General features: G+C 39.3%; 1 protein-coding gene across 1 annotated transcript in view; it reads right to left on the reverse strand.

Moving 5' to 3' along the window:
• UNC80 (unc-80 homolog, NALCN channel complex subunit) overlaps positions 1–17,829 on the reverse strand; it is a 160,047-nt gene that overhangs the window by 37,887 nt on the left and 104,331 nt on the right. The window contains 10 exon segments of the mRNA XM_032222422.1: positions 82–178; positions 1,779–1,917; positions 4,357–4,491; positions 4,692–4,960; positions 6,488–6,668; positions 8,956–9,057; positions 12,346–12,435; positions 13,151–13,245; positions 14,774–14,957; positions 17,375–17,461. Of these exon segments, the coding sequence (XP_032078313.1) occupies positions 82–178; positions 1,779–1,917; positions 4,357–4,491; positions 4,692–4,960; positions 6,488–6,668; positions 8,956–9,057; positions 12,346–12,435; positions 13,151–13,245; positions 14,774–14,957; positions 17,375–17,461 (1,379 nt within the window).

Here is a 17,829-nt window from a genome sequence, read left to right on the forward strand (position 1 = left end):
AAATATATAAATTTGAATGATAGATTGTTATCATACTTGTTTGTAAATCCAATTGGGAATTAACCAAGAAATAGTTGTTACCTTCTGAAAGATTCAGGTGCATATGCCACAACTGTTACACATAACTTGATGGCTTCACTGATTGAAAATGTCAGGTCCTCATTGCCATAACAGAAATCTGAAGTAGGTACAAAAATAGAACATAACAGATATCAACAATAGGTATCAACAATATGGAAATATTGTGCCATGAGAGATAAAATAAATAAACATCTATGTTTTTTTTTTGCTTTAGGCAACTAATTCCTGTTCAATCTCCTGCTGTACATTTATAGAATTGATCACTAGTGACATATCATGAATTCTTTGAATCAAGAGCCGAGGTGGCATAGTGGTTAAATGCAGCACTGCAGGCTACTTCAGCTGACTGCAGTTCTGCAGTTCGGCTGTTCAAATCTCACCGGCTCACGGTTGACTCAGCCTTCCATCCTTCCGAGGTGGGTAAACTGAGGACCCGGATTGTTGTTGGGGGCGATATGCTGACTCTGTAAACCGCTTAGAGAGGGCTGAAAGCTCTATGAAGCGGTATGTAAGTCTTAACTGCTATTGCTATTGCTAATTCTATTAAAATTCCTTTCACTTTAGAATTTAATGCTGCATTTTGCATAAGTAAGGGTAAAGGTTCCCCTCGCACATATGTGCTAGTCGTTCCCGACTCTAGGAGGCGGTGCTAATCTCCATTTCAAAGCCGAAGAACCAGCGCTGTCCAAAGATGACTCTATGGTCATGTGGCCGGCATGACTAAACGCCAAAGGTGCACGGAATGCTGTTACCTTCCCACCAAAGGTGGTCCCTATTTTTCTACTTGCATTTTTACATGCTTTTGAACTGCTAGGTTGGCAGAAGCTGGGACAAGTCACGGGAGCTCACTCCATTATGCTGTGCTAGGGATTCGAACCACCAAACTGCCGGCCTTTCTGATTGACAAGCTCAGTGTCTTATCCACTGAGCCATCACATCCCTATTTTGCATAGACATTCATCTTTAAAAAAAGTTAGCACTTCTAAATAAGTGTTGATGGGATTACCTGATCAGGCTGGCCCTATTACAATTTATCTGGGATTTAACTCCACTGAAGATTATAGTTTGAAAAAATATGTAATTATGTGACTGCGCAATAAAATTAACTAGGAAAATTCATTAAAACAAAGTGAGAATTACTTCCAAGAAAACCTTTAACATTAGAAAATATAGAGAACAAGATACAATACAAGAATATAAAGGCCAAGAATATAGATAGAAACAATTTATATAATACAATTTTAAGTCAGTTTGGACCTCTTTAGAACTTTGTTTCTTTAAAAATTAAAACACAGGTAGCCCTCAACTTATGACCATAATTGAGCCCAGAATTTCTGTTACTAAGTGAGGCATTTTTCCCCATTAAGTCACTTTTTCAATGCTGTGGTAACTTTGAATGTTCGCTAAATGAACTGTTGTAAGTTGAGGACCACCTGTAAAAAGTGTTTCTTTGTAGAGGAAAATCATAGGGTTTAAAGCAACGATCGGCTTTTCATTTGGCGAATAGGGGCAGATCAGAAGATCCTGTGTAGTGTAAATCACGTAGTATGATCCTGACCATTTTTTTAAAAAAAGAACTGTTTAAATTAGTTTTTTATTCAACATTTCAGTGCTTATGTTATCAGGAAAAAAGAAAGCAGAAATACATTTATTTCACAAGAAAAATGGCAATTAAAACAAAAACAAATTTAAAATACCTAGTGATTTCAGGGGCTTTTCTGCTTTTACCAATTCTAGAATATCTAGGTTGTCAGAAGTATTTCCTTCTAAGGACTGTAGGAGATCGAAGAGGCACTGAGCAGACACTCCCTTGGTGGGTCCATTGTATGCAGCATCCTGCAGTGAAGAAAGCGTTTTTGTTCTATTCACTTGTTTGTTTATGTACTGGATTTCAAGTCTGCCCTATTCCAAAAAGACTCTGGGCATCTTACAACTTTAAAAAGGATGCACAATGTTTTTTTTTTTAAAGGAACATCATATCCAGTAAAAAACACTTATATCCCACTCATATGTTTATGTCAACTGAAGTAAGCAATACCAGTTTTGGATATGTGAAAACTTTATACAAGAGTTACAAACTTTAATCCCTATATTCTGATTTTGTGAAATGAGCTGTGTAAAATCAAGGTGATGAGTGGGCAACCTTGATGGTGGATGGAACAAATTATTTCATTTTGTATTGTTTTAAATATTCTTCTATTTAATTGCCAGCCACCATCTTCCTATAGCAGTGTTTCTCAACCTTGGCAACTTGAAGATGTCCGGACTTCAACTCCCAGAAATCTTTTTTTATTATCACTGCACAGGCTTTAAAAGAAGATTTTCCCTTAAGCCATGTGATCTCCCCATTCACCAATCAGGAGAGAAGGGAAGGGATGCTTTTAAATCTACTGATTCCATTTGTGCTCACAGTAGGATCGGGAAGCAAAGGTCTGATTAACAGAAATCATGTTTTGTTCCCCCCCACCCTCCTGCCTGCCTCTCTGAAACATCAATTTTGTGCATTGTTATACCTTCATGTTTCTTTTGGCCCAAGCGTTCTTTCTGGTGCAGTGTTTCTCAACCTTGAAGATGTCCGGACTTCAACTCCCAGAATTCCCCAGACAGTGAATGCTGGGAGTTGAAGTCCGGACATCTTCAAGTTGCCAAGGTTGAGAAACACTGTCCTATAGACTGAAGATACTCTTTGCTGTAATAATGAAGGTATTATTGGTGACATAGTCACCAATTTACTCCCATTTACTGCTTTTTCTGTCATGTCCAAATATTCACTTTAACTAGTGCACGCTTAGGCAAAAATGACAGCATTAGAAAATTTTTATTTATGTATAATACCATTTAAATTATGCACAGATCAGTGGTGGATTCAAAAATTTTTACTACCAGTTCTGTGGGCGTGGCTTGGTGGGCATGGCGTGGTTTGGTGGGTGTGGCAGGGGAAGGATATTGTAAAATCCCCATTCCATCCCAATCAGCTGGAACTTGGGAGGTAGAGAATAGATTGGGGTGGGACCAGTCAGAGGTGGTGTTTACCATTTCTCTGAACTACTCAAAGTTTCCGCTACCTGTTCTCCAGAACTGGTCAGAACCTGCTGAATACCACCTCTGGCACAGATGTGTCTCTCCATGTAGACACAAAAGGCTGGATGTGCAGGGCAATATCAATGTTCTATTAATGGGAGAATGTCAGCCTTGAATTTTCTAGACAGGAGACAGAATCGCTGAAAATGTGAGCAAGCCTTCAAGGAATAAGTCAGTGTTTCTCAACCTTGGCAACTTGAAGATGTCTGGACTTCAAGTCCCAGAATTCCCCCAGCCAGCATTCGCTGGCTGGGGGAATTCTGGGACTTGAAGTCCAGACATCTTCAAGTTGCCAAGGTTGAGAAACACTGGAATAAGTTAAGGTGGGTTTAGAAAAGAAAAACTAATGCTTCTCTGCATAAGAGAGTGAGTAGAAAAAGAGTGTGTAGGACTGAAGGACTTTGTTGTTGTTGTTGTTGTTGTCTGGGTGTTCTCAACTATGGCCTGTAGCTCCTTAGGAGGTTACAAGTAATGTTGACATTGGCCTTAGTGTAGTTGTCAAGATCAATAATCCTAAACTCATGAACTGATTTCCCAGCAGCTTCTGTTTCTGAGCAGAAACACAAGGGTCAATGAATTGCCCAGAGCATTGCAATTCTTAAAAAATATATTCTCACACCTCAATTGCAATTTCAGCATGGTCAGACCAGGGGGGCCTTTGCCCAGGTTCGCCTGGTGCACCAGTTGCGACCCTATCTGGACCGGGAGGCCCTTCGGATGGTCACTCACGCCCTCGTCACCTCAAGACTGGATTACTGTAATGCACTCTACATGGGGCTGCCCTTGGAGAGTGTTCAAAGACTTCAGTTAGTCCAGAATGCAGCCACGCGAGCGATAGTGGGCGTACCTAGGTACACCCACGTTACACCTATCCTCCGTGAGCTGCTCTGGCTTCCCATTGGTCTCCGGACATGCTTCAAGGTGCTAGTCGTTACTTTTAAAGCCCTACATGGTATCGGACCTGGCTACCTGAGAGACCGCCTCCTGTTGATTTATCCAGCCCCATTCTAAGCTATGAATGTTGTGGAATTTTAATATTGTTCTTTAATTTTTTTGTATGTTTCCCCCTCCCTTTTTTATCTGTAAGCCGCCCTGAGTCTCTCGAGAGTGGGCGGCATACAAACCAAATAAAATGAATGAAAAATGAATGAAAGAATGAAAACAATTTTCACACAGCAGTTGGTTGACACTCACGGGAAACTCCAGAAGTGGAGCGACACTAGCAAACAACTGCAGCACAAAAGGCTTACGGTGTAGAATGTAAAACTGGTGGCAGGCAAATTCGATTGCTTGACGGAGCTGTGGATTACTTTCATAGTCGGCGTAGACCTGGGAAACAAGAAAATCCTTAGGAGTTCGCATTTGTTGACAAGAGGCTGAAGGGTCATCTTCAAAAGCTACATTGTGACTCAAAGCCATCGTGATAAAAGAATTAACGAGGTGCAATGAACAAGGAGATCATCAATGGATCCTTTGGAAAGTTTGACCTGGCAGGATAGCCTAATGACTTCTTTTTAAAAGAAGCTTACCTGCAACATAGTGGGAAGGATCCACTGGTAACCACTGAGGGAGAAGAGGTGGTTGAAATGTACAGCTGTGTTGATCACAGTAGCGGCGTACTGCCTCAACAATGCGCTGTCCTCTGGGTGTAGGATCAGGGCTCCATTAAATACATTCAGGAACAGCATAATTTCATCCCCCCAAGGAAATTCACTGGGCATTCCCAGAAACATCTCTTCTAGCAATTTAATCCATAGGCTTTTTTGAAGTGTATCCAGACCAAAGAGTTCCTTGCCAGCTAAGAGAACAAGGAGAACAATGTCGTGTTAAAATGCAGCAGCTTATTTTAAAGAGAAATATCAGGGTTTCCTTAAAAAAATCTCCAGAGGTATTCATATGCCAATGTATTAAAATAGGGCTTGCTGCATTAATTAACTTTGGTTATAGAGAGATCGTAGATTCTTGTTCTATTTTGCTGATCTCATGTTAAACCCATTCAGTACTATTAAACAATTATGGTGAGGCTGTCTATGGATATTTAAATTTTTTTTTTAGCAGATTTCTTTAAATTATTTTTTGGATATTTAATTGTTTTTAAGCAACCAAATTACAGTCTCGTTTTGGTGGTTCAGAAGACTATCAGTAATATGTTTTCCATATAGTTAGACCTGGTTATTGTCAGCCTCTGCTTTGCTGTTGCTTCGGCTGCCATGAAACGGGGAGGGAGGGCATGGTATTTGGGAGGGGTTACTAATTGTGCTGGAGGAAGGTTCTGGAGTTCAGCTGCTGGTCGGACTACGCATGCGTGGGAGATTCCCGCCAGGACTAACGGCACCGACATTCCATCTTCGTGATGCCTTTTGAAGTTATCTCACAACTGACACTTGAGAGAATTATGATTGGACTGTAACTGTGATGCCAAGGGGTGGGGAAAGGGCTATTCTATATATCAAACGCTTTTGCGCCTAAATAATCAGATTTCGCTTCGCTATGCCTTTAATCATTTATAATTAGTAAAAGTACACTTGATTTCTACACATGGAGTCTCGTGGTCTTCTTTCCTAATTATCTAATGGAGAGGTGCTGACAGTTATTACTTGTAGGGGATGAAGATCTGAAATCCTAGTAGCCTATATTGGAAAGTAAGATAAGAACACAAGCGAATAATGGCAAACCAATTCTTGACTGTCAAAAAATGTCTATTTAGCCACCTGGAGCAGGGCCGGATTTTCCAGTAGGCTAACTAGGCTTCAGCCTAGGGCCTTCAAGATCAAGAGGGGCCTACATTCAAATTGTTAGCAAAATTAAAATTACACTATTCTAAAAACAGGGAACACTAAAACACTGAACTGAAAATAAGGAGAAATTCTACGCATATGACTAATAAACAAACATAAAAATGTATTGGTTAAGATCGTTCCAGCGCCACAGCAGTTGGGGAGCCCGCCCACGTTCCCGGCACTGGCGGTCGGGCGAGAGGCGCGGCCGCTCCCAGTAGCTGCCCCGTCGACGCGGAGCCCACCAGCGGCCAGGCAGGTGAGGGCGAGGGGGCTGAGCCGGGCAGCTGAGCGCAGCAGGGGAGGCGGCTGGCCTCGCTGCCTTTGCCGCAGAGCAGAGCCGCCCTCCGTCGGGAGGCCAGCTATATATATTGATATATATTGATATATATCACAGTAATGATGTATTTTATTGTCTCTCATGTAATTTACAAACTTAAAAATGGGAGGTGAAAGGGCCTCATAAGTGGAATAGCCTAGGGCCTCTTTTAATCTAAATCCGGCCCTGATCTGGAATCAAGCTCAGCTCGAGGGAGGCTTAGTGGTACCTTGTGGATCATTGAAGAGTGAGAATTCTGCATCGATTGCACTACGGGGAAATGAAGGCAAACGAAGAAGGTCTTCTTGCAACAAAGACACATGGGACTGCTTGTGAGCCACAGGAATCTTCTGAGTCAGAGAAATGAGAAACAACACTCGGCCCACTTCTTCTAATTTACGGGTAAATACCTAAAAAAAAACAGCCAGGCAATGATTAAAATAATTGTTGATCCAAAACTAAAAAAAAAAAATTGTTATCAATTGATCATGCATTGTGCTCCACAGTAGTTTATGAGGAGGAGGAGAGTGTTCAGAGTACAAAGATATCTGAGAGGCATAAACTGGAGGAATAAGGGATTATTCTTATTAGCGTATGGCATTTTTAAAGTAGCAATAGCAATAGCAGTTAGACTTATATACCACTTCATAGGGCTTTCAGTCCTCTCTAAGCGGTTTACAGAGTCAGCATATCACCCCCAACAACAATCCGGGTCCTCATTTCACCCACCTCGGACGGATGGAAGGCTGAGTCAACCTTGAGCCGGTGAGATTTCAACAGCCGAACTGCAGAACTGCAGTCAGCTGAAGTAGCCTGCAGTGCTGCATTTAACCACTGCACCACCTCGGCAGGAGACCCCAGTGCAATTGCATAGTAGTAGTTTGCTCTGTCAAAAGACCAGCCTTGTTGTAGGACACACTTACACACTTCCCAAGGTGCAGCATAGGAAAATGAGCCAGCTTCACATCAGAGAGAAAGGCGAGTGGCTCTTCTTGCAGCATTACCCAAGGCCCCCTCCCTTCCCAGAGTTTATAAGTTTATAAGTTTAATAACATTTATATGCCGCCCAATCCCATGGGACTCCGGGCGGCTTACAACAAAAATAATTAAAAAAGAAAAGTAAGATACAAGGAAGAAAGATAGATATAAAATACATCACATCATGCACTCCATTCTGAAAGGGGCTGGATCGTATTTTGGGGTCAACAGCCCCAGGCCTGCCAGAACAGCCAGGTTTTAATGGCTTTCCGGAAGGCCGAGAGAGTGGGAAGGGTCCCGATCTCTGCGGGTAGATCATTCCACAGGGCCAGGGCAGCTACAGAGAAAGATCTCCCCCGAGTAGTCGCCAACCGGCATTGCCCAGTCGATGGTACCCCGAGGAGGCCTAGCTACTTCTCAAATGGGCATCACAATGGGGGAAGGTTCAGCACAGTCAGGTATCTGATTGCCTACACAGAGCATCAACTTGTCTCCCTACTGAAGTGGTACCTATTTATCTACTTGCACATAACATGCTTTCAAATTGTTAGGTCAACAGAAGTTGGGGCAAATGATAGGAGCTCATATTGTCATGTAATGCTAGGACGTGAACTGCTGGAAGAGAACCATCCCCAGCATCATTAAACCATTGAGCCACAGTGCCACAGTGCTCAAGGAATTGAGAACTGGGAATAAGTAACCAATTTTAGTTCCATGCTCTGCGAGCCGTCACTAAGAACTATCAGAATGAATAAATAATTAGTAATAACTACTCTACATCTAGAACATGGATCAGAAGCAAATAATCTGGAGTGGAAAAAAGAATGGAGAAATTATCATAGTTAGATGGAATATGTTAATGTAATTTACATTAGCCGAGGTGGCGCAGTGGTTAAATGCAGCACTGCAGGCTACTTCAGCTGACTGCAGTTCTACAGTTCGGCTGTTCAAATCTCACCGGCTCAAGGTTGACTCAGCCATCCATCCTTCCGAGGTGGGTAAAATGAGGACCCGGATTGTTGTTGGGGGCGATATGCTGACTCTGTAACCCACTTAAAGAGGGCTGAAAGCCCTATGAAGCGGTATATAAGTCTAACTGCTATTGCTAATTAATCCAATTTACAGTGTCACATTTTAATTTATTGATTCATGTTTTGAAAAATAGACTGTATGAATATATGCATCAAATATACATATACATACATACATGCATGCATACATACATACATATATATATATTGTAGCAACAGGATCTAAACTAAATCTCACAAAGAGCTTTAGACTAGCAGAAAACATATATCCAAGCAATATTTCCACATAGTGATGGGAATGACTTATCAGGCACAAGCTTATCCATCCTAACTCTAAGCATATTTTTGAATGGAATAAGCAGAAATCAATTGGTAAATGGACCAATGCATCACAAAACTGCTTTGAGCTGCCATAAATTATGCACCCACAAATCCAAGAGACTGTCCCAGGAATCTATGTCTAAGAATACTAGTTTCCTAGATAAGACAATACTTTATTCAATTCAAATATTTTTGTAACTCGTAGCTATTAAGGCACAGTATATTTACAGTATCTTGCACCAAACATATAGAAATGAATAAGCTTGTGGCTTCTGCACCACTAAATATCTTTTAGACCATCACAAAACATATACCAATTTCATAATCTGGTGAGGATGCATCATTGTGATGTTTGCTGTAAACATACCTGTTTTTGAATGAGTTCTTGCCCCCTTTCTGGATGCATGTGTACCAGATTCAGTTGTGGAGATACTGATCTACGAAATGGATAAATGTCACGGACGTAGGTCTGTGGGATAATTTTAAAAAAGCCTGTATTTTATAAATGAATTATACTTCTAGCACATTAGCAATTGTATTTTCAGAAATAGTCATGCTTTTAAGTCATAATGGTATAGTGAAGGACACAAATCTCTCCTTTCTGGGTTTCTCTTTTACATAGGTTGATAACTGGTTAAGAAACAGGAGAGAGGAAAAGAATAAATGGTCAACTTTTAAACTGGTGATATATGCATAGTGTGAACTCCTAGGGGATCAATATTGGGACTGATGGGACTAAGCTGGCAGGAATAGTCAACACCCTAGAAGACAGGCTAAAAATCCAGATGGATTTTGATAGACTTGAACACTAGGCCCTACCTAACAAGATGAAATTCAATGTGGAGTAAAACAAGGTTTTACACTTAGGCAAGAAAAAGAAGTGGGGAGTGGGGGGCAATGTTCCCTCTAATTTTTTTTTCAGCGTGTACAGAAAAGTATAGTGTTTGAGCGGCACATTTTCATGCCTGAGCACCTGAATTTTTTTTCACAGATGTTTCACAGAGCAATTGATTTGTAGGATCCGAATTGGAATGGAGAAAAATGGTTTTGTGGGTGCGTGAGTGTGTGTGTGTGTGTGTGTGTTTGAGTGAGTGAGGGATCCGGTAAGGGAACTGCGCCTATTTAGAAAAGGTAAATTATTGCAAACATGATCAGTCGAAGATAAGTATGGGGACAAGTTGGGCGGTAGAGAGAAAGTGATAAAAGATTGGGAGAGAGGAAGAAAAAAGAGGGAAGAGAGACAGAAAGAGACAGAGAAGGAGAGAGAAGGTGACAGAAGAGTGGGAAAGAAAGAAAGAGAGACAAAGAGAAAGAGGGTGAGAGAGACAGAAAGAGACAAAGAGGAGAGAGAAGGGAGAAGGAGAGAGAAAGTGAAGGAAGAATGGAAAAGTAGGACAATCACTTAAATATGAGCCAGCAATGTGCAGCAGCCACCAAAAAAGTCAATACAGTCCTAGGCTGCATTAATAGAAGGATAGAACCGAGAACATGTGAAGTATTAGGACTGCTTTATAAAGCCTTAGTAAGACCACGCTTGGAATACTGCATCCAGTTTTGGTCACCACAATATAAAAAAAAGATGTTGAGATTCTGAAAAGAGTGCAGAGAAGAGCAACCAGGATGATTAGGGCCCTGGAGTCTAAAACATATAAAGAATGGTTGCAAAAATTGGCTATGTCTAATCTAGTGAAAAGAAGGACTAGGGGTGACATGACAGAAGTGTTTCAGAAGAGGGGATTAGCTTGTTTTTCAAAGCACCAAAAGGCAAATCAAGAAACATTGGGTAGAAACTAAACAAGAAGAGAAGCAACTTAGAATTAAGGAGAAATTTCCTAACAGTGAGAACAATCAACCAGTGGAACAACTTGCTTTCCATGTTGTGGATGCTCCATCACTGGAATCTTTTAAGAAGAGTCTGGACAGCCATTTGCCTGAAATGGTATAGGATTTCCTGCTTAAGCAAGGGATTAGGTTAGAAGACTTCCAAGGTCCCTTCCAAATCTGTTATTCTATAGTTTAATCTATGGGTTTCCCCCCTTATATAGAAATGGTATAAAAAGTGAGAGTTGAGCTGTGTTGATAATTCCATAATATTTAGAGCGGTAAAATACAAAAGGGACTGTGAGAATCCTCCCAAAAACCTTTTCCAGGCTGAAGCAATGAGCTTCAAAAATGACATGTAAAATTATGCACATTAGCACAAAATATCCAAGCTTCATTGAAATATAAATGGGATCTGAATTGCTAGTGATTGATCAAGAAAGAGGTCTTTAAAAAGCATGCAATTTCATGCTTGGAACTATTAGGAGAGAAGTTGAAAATAAAAAAAATATAATAATGCCCTTATGTAAATCTGGGGTGAGATTATATTTGGAATACTGCATATGGTTTTGGTCATCACATCTTAAAGAGATATTATAAAGATAAGAAACGTGCAATCAAAATAATTAGGGGTCTGAAACAACTTTCTTACCGAGAAAGAATGTAGTAATTTGAGCTTCTTTTTAGCTTGGAATAAGAAAGTAAGTAGAAAGATAATAGGAACACGTATGTAAAATCTGCTCTGCTCATCCAACCCAGATGACCGGAGACAAGCAATTAAGAGTTGACCTAGAATCTCACAGCTGCGATGATATCCATAGGCTTACTCTCCATGGAGTCAGCATTTTCTAGTAACCAATTCTGCACACAAGGACCTATTAAAATTTCCCAGACGGCCATCAGGATCCCTGCTGTGAGATGGGAGGTTATGATAATTATTTAAACAAACAACAGGTTATTATCTATAGAGCCAGATATGATTTGGGCTTGGATACTTTCAAAATCCTATAGAGAATATGCTCATTCAATACAAACCATAAGGAATGACGCTGCACATTTCTAGAATTATGGTAATCCTTCTCTAGCCCCACCCTTGAAATTGGGAGAGTTCACTCCCTTGTAATATTTGGGAGGATAATTGAAACACTGCTATCCCACAAATACTTTGGGAAATAAATGTTATTTCCAACATAAAAGGAGGTTACCCAGTAAGCTTTTATCAGAGAGTTTATGTTGCATTGTTACCTTTTCTAATATTAATAACCAATCGGCTAGTTTGGTCATCATTGTTTCTTATTTTTGCATTATTGTTGCACTTGTAAGCCTTAGAGCAGTGTTTCTCAACCTTGGCCACTTGAAGATGTCCGGACTTCAACTCCTAGAATTCCCCAGCCAGCGAATGCTGGCTGGGGAATTCTGGGAGTTGAAGTCCGGACATCTTCAAGTGGCCAAGGTTGAGAAACACTGCCTTAGAGTCTATGAACTGAAACAACATAGAGATTTTGAAAATACATGGTAAGAAAGAAAGAAAAGGAAGGAAGGAAGGAAGGAAGGAAGAAAGAAAGAAAGAAAGAGAAAGAAAGAAAGAAAGAAAGAAAGAAAGAAAGAAAGAATATTTCCACAGTGTTTTATGCATTGCCAGGCATAACCACCAGTGAGTCCAATGGATCTTACTTCCAATAGACAGAACAACATTGTCGGGAGGGACCTTGGAGGTCTTCTAGTCCAATCTCCAACTCAATACCATTTCAGACAAATGGTTATCCAATCTCTTCTTTAAAACTTCCAGTATTATGTACCCACAATTTCAGGGCCCATACATATTATTATTATTAGATTATATTAAACTTTCATATTAGTGTATCCAAAATGTAACTAGTTGATAAGATTTTTAATTACAATTAATAAGTAACATTGGAATATAAAACTATCTCACCTTATTATAATGAATAAGATTCCACCGTTTATCCATTAAAAAATAGTTGGAAGACTGGGATTCAGGTATGTTAAAAAATTCCAGACATTCCTAGCACATAAAGAGATAAGCATAAGGTAATGTTGATTGATCACATGTTCTTCAATTTAGAAAGATGTTTATTTTAAATGTATTTTCCTCAGGCAACTGTGGCTATATCTCTGAATCTTAATAAAAATTAAGCCTTGCACTGCTACTAAGGCAGTTTTTAGTTAATTAGTGATGCCACTTACGATTGTAACAGGATTTTTTTAAACCCACTGTCATCTTGAATTAATTTCCAAAATCACAATTGAAAGTGATATAATATGCTTACTTCATATAGAAGGCCTATGGAAATGAGCCTTCTGAGTAATTGAAAGTGCAATAACTAACTAACTAACTAACTAACTAACTAACTAACAAACAAACAATTAAATGTCCAGCAAAGTCACTGATAATAGGTCACCCATATACGGTAACTGCCTTGTTTACTGTGTATCTGAGGTAATTTGTCAGACAAATATTATATTAAAGGAGAAATATATGTATGATGATCTTTTCACATATTAAAATGTAAAGAAGCTGCTAAATCAGGCTTTCAATAGATATTTTTGTAAAGACCTAATTCATAAATAGGTACAGGAGCACAGCCCCACGTATTATTCCAGATCAATCTTCCCGCCACATGCTAAGAAGGTTAATGGAGGAGCTTTAATACTAGAAGACTGGAAAATACAACCCACAAAACTTTTTTTTGTCAACATTATTTTAATAATTTGCCAACCTTTAAAAGAGCTTCAAACTGTGTGTCTTCATGGACTGGTAGCTGGGTTGGGATGTCACATTCATTCTGCCCATGAACTACGAGAGTCTTGGTACCTTTAAAAGCATTGATATAGTAACATGTTTGTTTACAAAAAATATATACTTTTGGAATCCTGGATAAACAAAAATAAATTACTTTATGTCTTAGTCTCCTTCTGAGTTGCTCGGAACATTTTAGATGCTTCTTATTCCGTTACCATTTTTGCTTCTGTACAATATAGTTCAGCTGAAAAAGAGTGACTGTATTGTACAGGGATATTCAGAGAAGCCTCATGCCTCACTGAGAATTTCTCCCTCTCTCTTACCATGCCCAGTATTATGATATTATGCAATGCTGGCTTTCATACATGTGCAGACATGTTTCTTCAAGCATGTGGATACAGCTAGGAAGAAAAGGTAATCCACTTTAGGATGTAATTGCTAAATGTAGAACACTCTTTATTGTTATTAATATAGAGGGGATTAAAAGAAAATAACCATGGGGGCTTAATGCAAAATATAATTTTTAAGAACAAGGGTTCTTTTATGTTTGGCTTGCTCATTCAAATCAAAGTAAGTAAGGGAAATCTTTCTATTAGTTTTCTTTTGTTCAAGATAAGGAACCTATTCAAAATATGCCTTGCAACTTATGGAGCTTTTTATGTGAAACTCTTCTGGGTGATAATCCAGCATTTATAGTCCAGCCAATTACAAAACTATATCAATTAACACAAACCATTTTCCTAGACTATTTGTGTCTCATTAAGGCTCAAAGACTATCACACAGGATGATGAACTATATGTCAGCGTTCCAAGTATCATGTAGAATTAAATCAGAGTCCAAGGCAAAATGATCCTTAGAACGCTGACATTATCCCAATTCTCGAAATGACATCAGAATCCCACCCAGTTAAAAGTTCATGATCTTGTCCCCACACCCACAATCCATCACATGGTCCAATCTTCTTCTTCCACGCTGGTATCTCCACCCAGCTGCTTCTGGTCAGGTGTAAAAGTGCGGAGACAAAAGATGACCTTGGTTTCTAGTAAAGAATGACAACAATACATTCCACAATCCTACTCCTGTCTATTCCCTCCTCCCATCAACTATACTAATGAAACAGCATAATGAAATAAGAGAAAGTGTGGCAGGCCAAAATTCTAAAAGGAATATAATTGCAGGCCTGACACTATAATGGCAAATTCTTTATATTAGCATAGATCGCAACATATTATAGATGATATAGTGCATTTGCCCAATAGACTTGGGGAAGGAGTAAAGGACAGCCAAAGAAGTTGACCATCACTTTCTCACCAAAAATGTCGTGACTATTTTGGTTACTAGGTAAACAAAAAGAAAGATTCAAAAATGAAACAAAGATTCTAAACACATTGAAAAACCTCTTTCAGACTTTCAGATTTTCCCTTTCATTTAGGAATGTCAATGACAGGCAGAAATCCATATACTGAGCCTCAGATTTACATCCCCCTTTTAATCAGGCTGAGTTTAGAAAATGATTGGGAAGAAACATATTATTATTATTATAGTTACAAAATAAAGATCAAAGGTCCCTATGGAAATTAAAAATAATGCCTTTTATACCTGGCATTGAGGCGGTAACCAGAAGCTTCACCTCACATTGTTCTTTCTTCATAGTTTGTTTGAGATCCTTGAAGAACAATCCTTCCACGTAGCCCACCACTTCCCAAAGGAAGGTCAGGGTGGCTGAAATGGCATCCATGCCCCATTCACATGGTGTGCGCACAAAATACATGATCAGTCCCACCTATGAATCATAAAGTACACGACCTTTATTCCAATCTATAGCAGCAGCTAAGTAGATGGCCAGTGACAAATATGAACATGTGTAAGATTGAGCCAGAAATTGTAAATTTCTCTGTCCGTAATTGTAGTTTGTGCATTGAAAATCTGAGTGGTTATTCCTACCACTCAGATTTTCAATGCACAAACTACAATTACGGACAGAGAAATTAATTTACTTACCACTCAGTAAGTAAAATCTTTATTACGGTCAAAGACCAGCAATACACATTAGTTTTTTACACTATATTAAAAAATACTAACATTAAAATATAATTAAAAAGTATTGACATTAAAAGTGGATAATAACATAATGGTCCAAAGATTGTTAGAGGTATGTCCTGATAATTGGTACCTCCTACCAAAGGAAAATATGGAATAATTTATAAACTTAATTAAAATACCATGATGGAATTAAAAAAATAAATAGAATACATCTATAATATCTTTCTCTGTTCAAAAGTTTTATTTCTTTTAAAACAAACATTTCATCATTCCTCAATCAGTAAGACATCGAAGTACAAGTTTTTGTATGTCAAAATAATTCTAGTTTACCACCAAATTCTTGTCTCACCTAATGCATACAATACATCTATAATATCAATCTCGCTTTTATATTCTCCATAAAGTTCGAATGAAGAAAACCCACTGTAAACAAAATGCTAGAAAATGTTATGGTGAGGTTAACATTAAGGCTTCTGCAAATCCTTTCAAGGAGATGCTCCTGCTGTACATGGGAATGAAACACCTTCAAATCACTGACACAATCACATCTTTTTCTAGCTTAATGAACTGCTTCAAAGACTCCTCTCGTGTACTTTTGTGAAAAGCCATTTTATTTGGCTCCCAGAAGAATGAGAAAAGTAATATTTGTACCAATCAAATAGAACTCAACGAAGAGTAGGAACCTTCCCCAGTTTCACAGTGTCTATTGCTAATTTTTCAAAGAAGAGTAAAGAAAGCAAGATAGGTAGTCTGATCACATGACGATTGTAAAACTACAGCATTCTACTAAACCAAGAGTATATAAACTGTGCCACATGAAAAATTACAGCTATTATTTATTTATTAAATATATATGCTGCCCCTCATTGTTTCAAAGAAGATATGGACAGATCAGGGTTGGGTTCCAGCCGCCATTACTACTGGTTTTGCGCTCCACAAGCGCATTTACACTTAAAATGTTCTGTGCATGCGCACATTAAAAAAGGAATAAAAATTACATTTTTTCAATGACGATTGTTCTGCGCATGTTCAGGAAGAAAATCAAGATGGCGCGAACAACGATAGAACCGGTACGGTCATGTTTCTGCCGGAGTTACTACCTATTTGGCCAAACCGGACCGAATAGGTAGGAACTCACCTCTGGGACAGATGCTGCTGAAGGTTACGGTAGATTCATTGGTTTTCCTGCGCATTGCAGAGAGCTGGATCCCTATGTTACTTTCCAACTTCCCAATTCTATGATTCTTTGAGACAAATAGAGGCAGTAAACCAGCAAAAGGCAGTAGGCTTTTATATAGATTTGAAAGCTTTCTGTACATCTAATTCAGGGGTGGGTTTCAACCGGTTCGTGGTGGTCCCTGCGAATCGGTTGGTCGGCGAACCCGGAAGTAAGTAACTTCCGGGAACAGCGAAGGGCCCACCCGCCAGCCCACGCTCCTTACCCGGTTTTGACGTGTTCTGCGCTTCCATGCATGCGCAGGACGCATACAGCGCCTGCGCAATCCTCCAGGAGCAGCTGGAGCCTCGCACAGATGCTAGTACGCATGCATGCACCACGCGCGTGCACGAGGACGCCGCTGGCCCCGTTCCAACCGAACCGGTTGGAACGGGGCGAGAAACCCACCCCTGATCTAATTTGTGCTCCAAATTCTTGAAGAAGTTGGGATAAAAAAATAATTATACGCTTTTGAGTATTTCAAGTTTGATCTTAACTTTAAGAATGAAATAAGAGTGACAGCACATACATTTTTTATCTTTTGGAAAGGTAGACAGATCGTCTTACTAACTCTGAAATACGCATCATAGATATGATCACCACAAGGAGTAACTTCTTCAGCAAAAAGAAATGGCTGAATTTTTAAAAACCCTTCCTTTTTACAGTCCTGTAATCCCTATTCGGGGTAGTCAAAGTGACTGGATGAAGCTGAGCATTAGAATATATTTGCCTGAAGTTCGATGTATACACTACAGAAATTCAGTTACATTTTTGATCTTCAGAAAATCAAAGCTAAATACCTAGAAAACATATTGACGATAAGAAAAACTGTGCAGGGGCTGTATTTCTTTCATGCAAAATTCACAAATGGTCTGTGCTTCAGATAAGGGCATAATTAATGCTTGCAGTATGGGTTCTGGCCAGGATTCAGAAGAACATACCAAGTAATTGAAGAGGATATGGGACGTCTGAGCAGGGAAGTCTCCAATGTTCAATAAAAGTTTCCTCAGCATATACATCAACTCATCCTGCAAGCAGAGCAGAATTTTTCAATTTCGTTTATAGCATAGCAGTCAATTTCACTATTTGCACAGGGATCAATTCGTATATTCTAAGGCAGTGTTTCTCAACCTTGGCCACTTGAAGATGTCTGGACTTCAATTCCCAGAATTCCCCAGCCAGCAAATGCTGGCTGGGGAATTCTGGGAGTTGAAGTCCAGACATCTTCAAGTAGCCAAGGTTGAGAAACACTGTTCTAAGGTGACATAAAATTTAAATCCTTACAAGTTGCAGTATTATGAATGTTTTCCCATATATAGCACAGGATCTTACAGGACAGATGTAACTAGTCTCATCTTCAAATGTTGGATCTCCTTATGTTCTTTTATTGTATTAG

The sequence above is a fragment of the Thamnophis elegans genome, chromosome 1, assembly GCF_009769535.1.
Source record: "Thamnophis elegans isolate rThaEle1 chromosome 1, rThaEle1.pri, whole genome shotgun sequence".
Classification (NCBI taxonomy): Eukaryota; Metazoa; Chordata; class Lepidosauria; order Squamata; family Colubridae; genus Thamnophis; species Thamnophis elegans.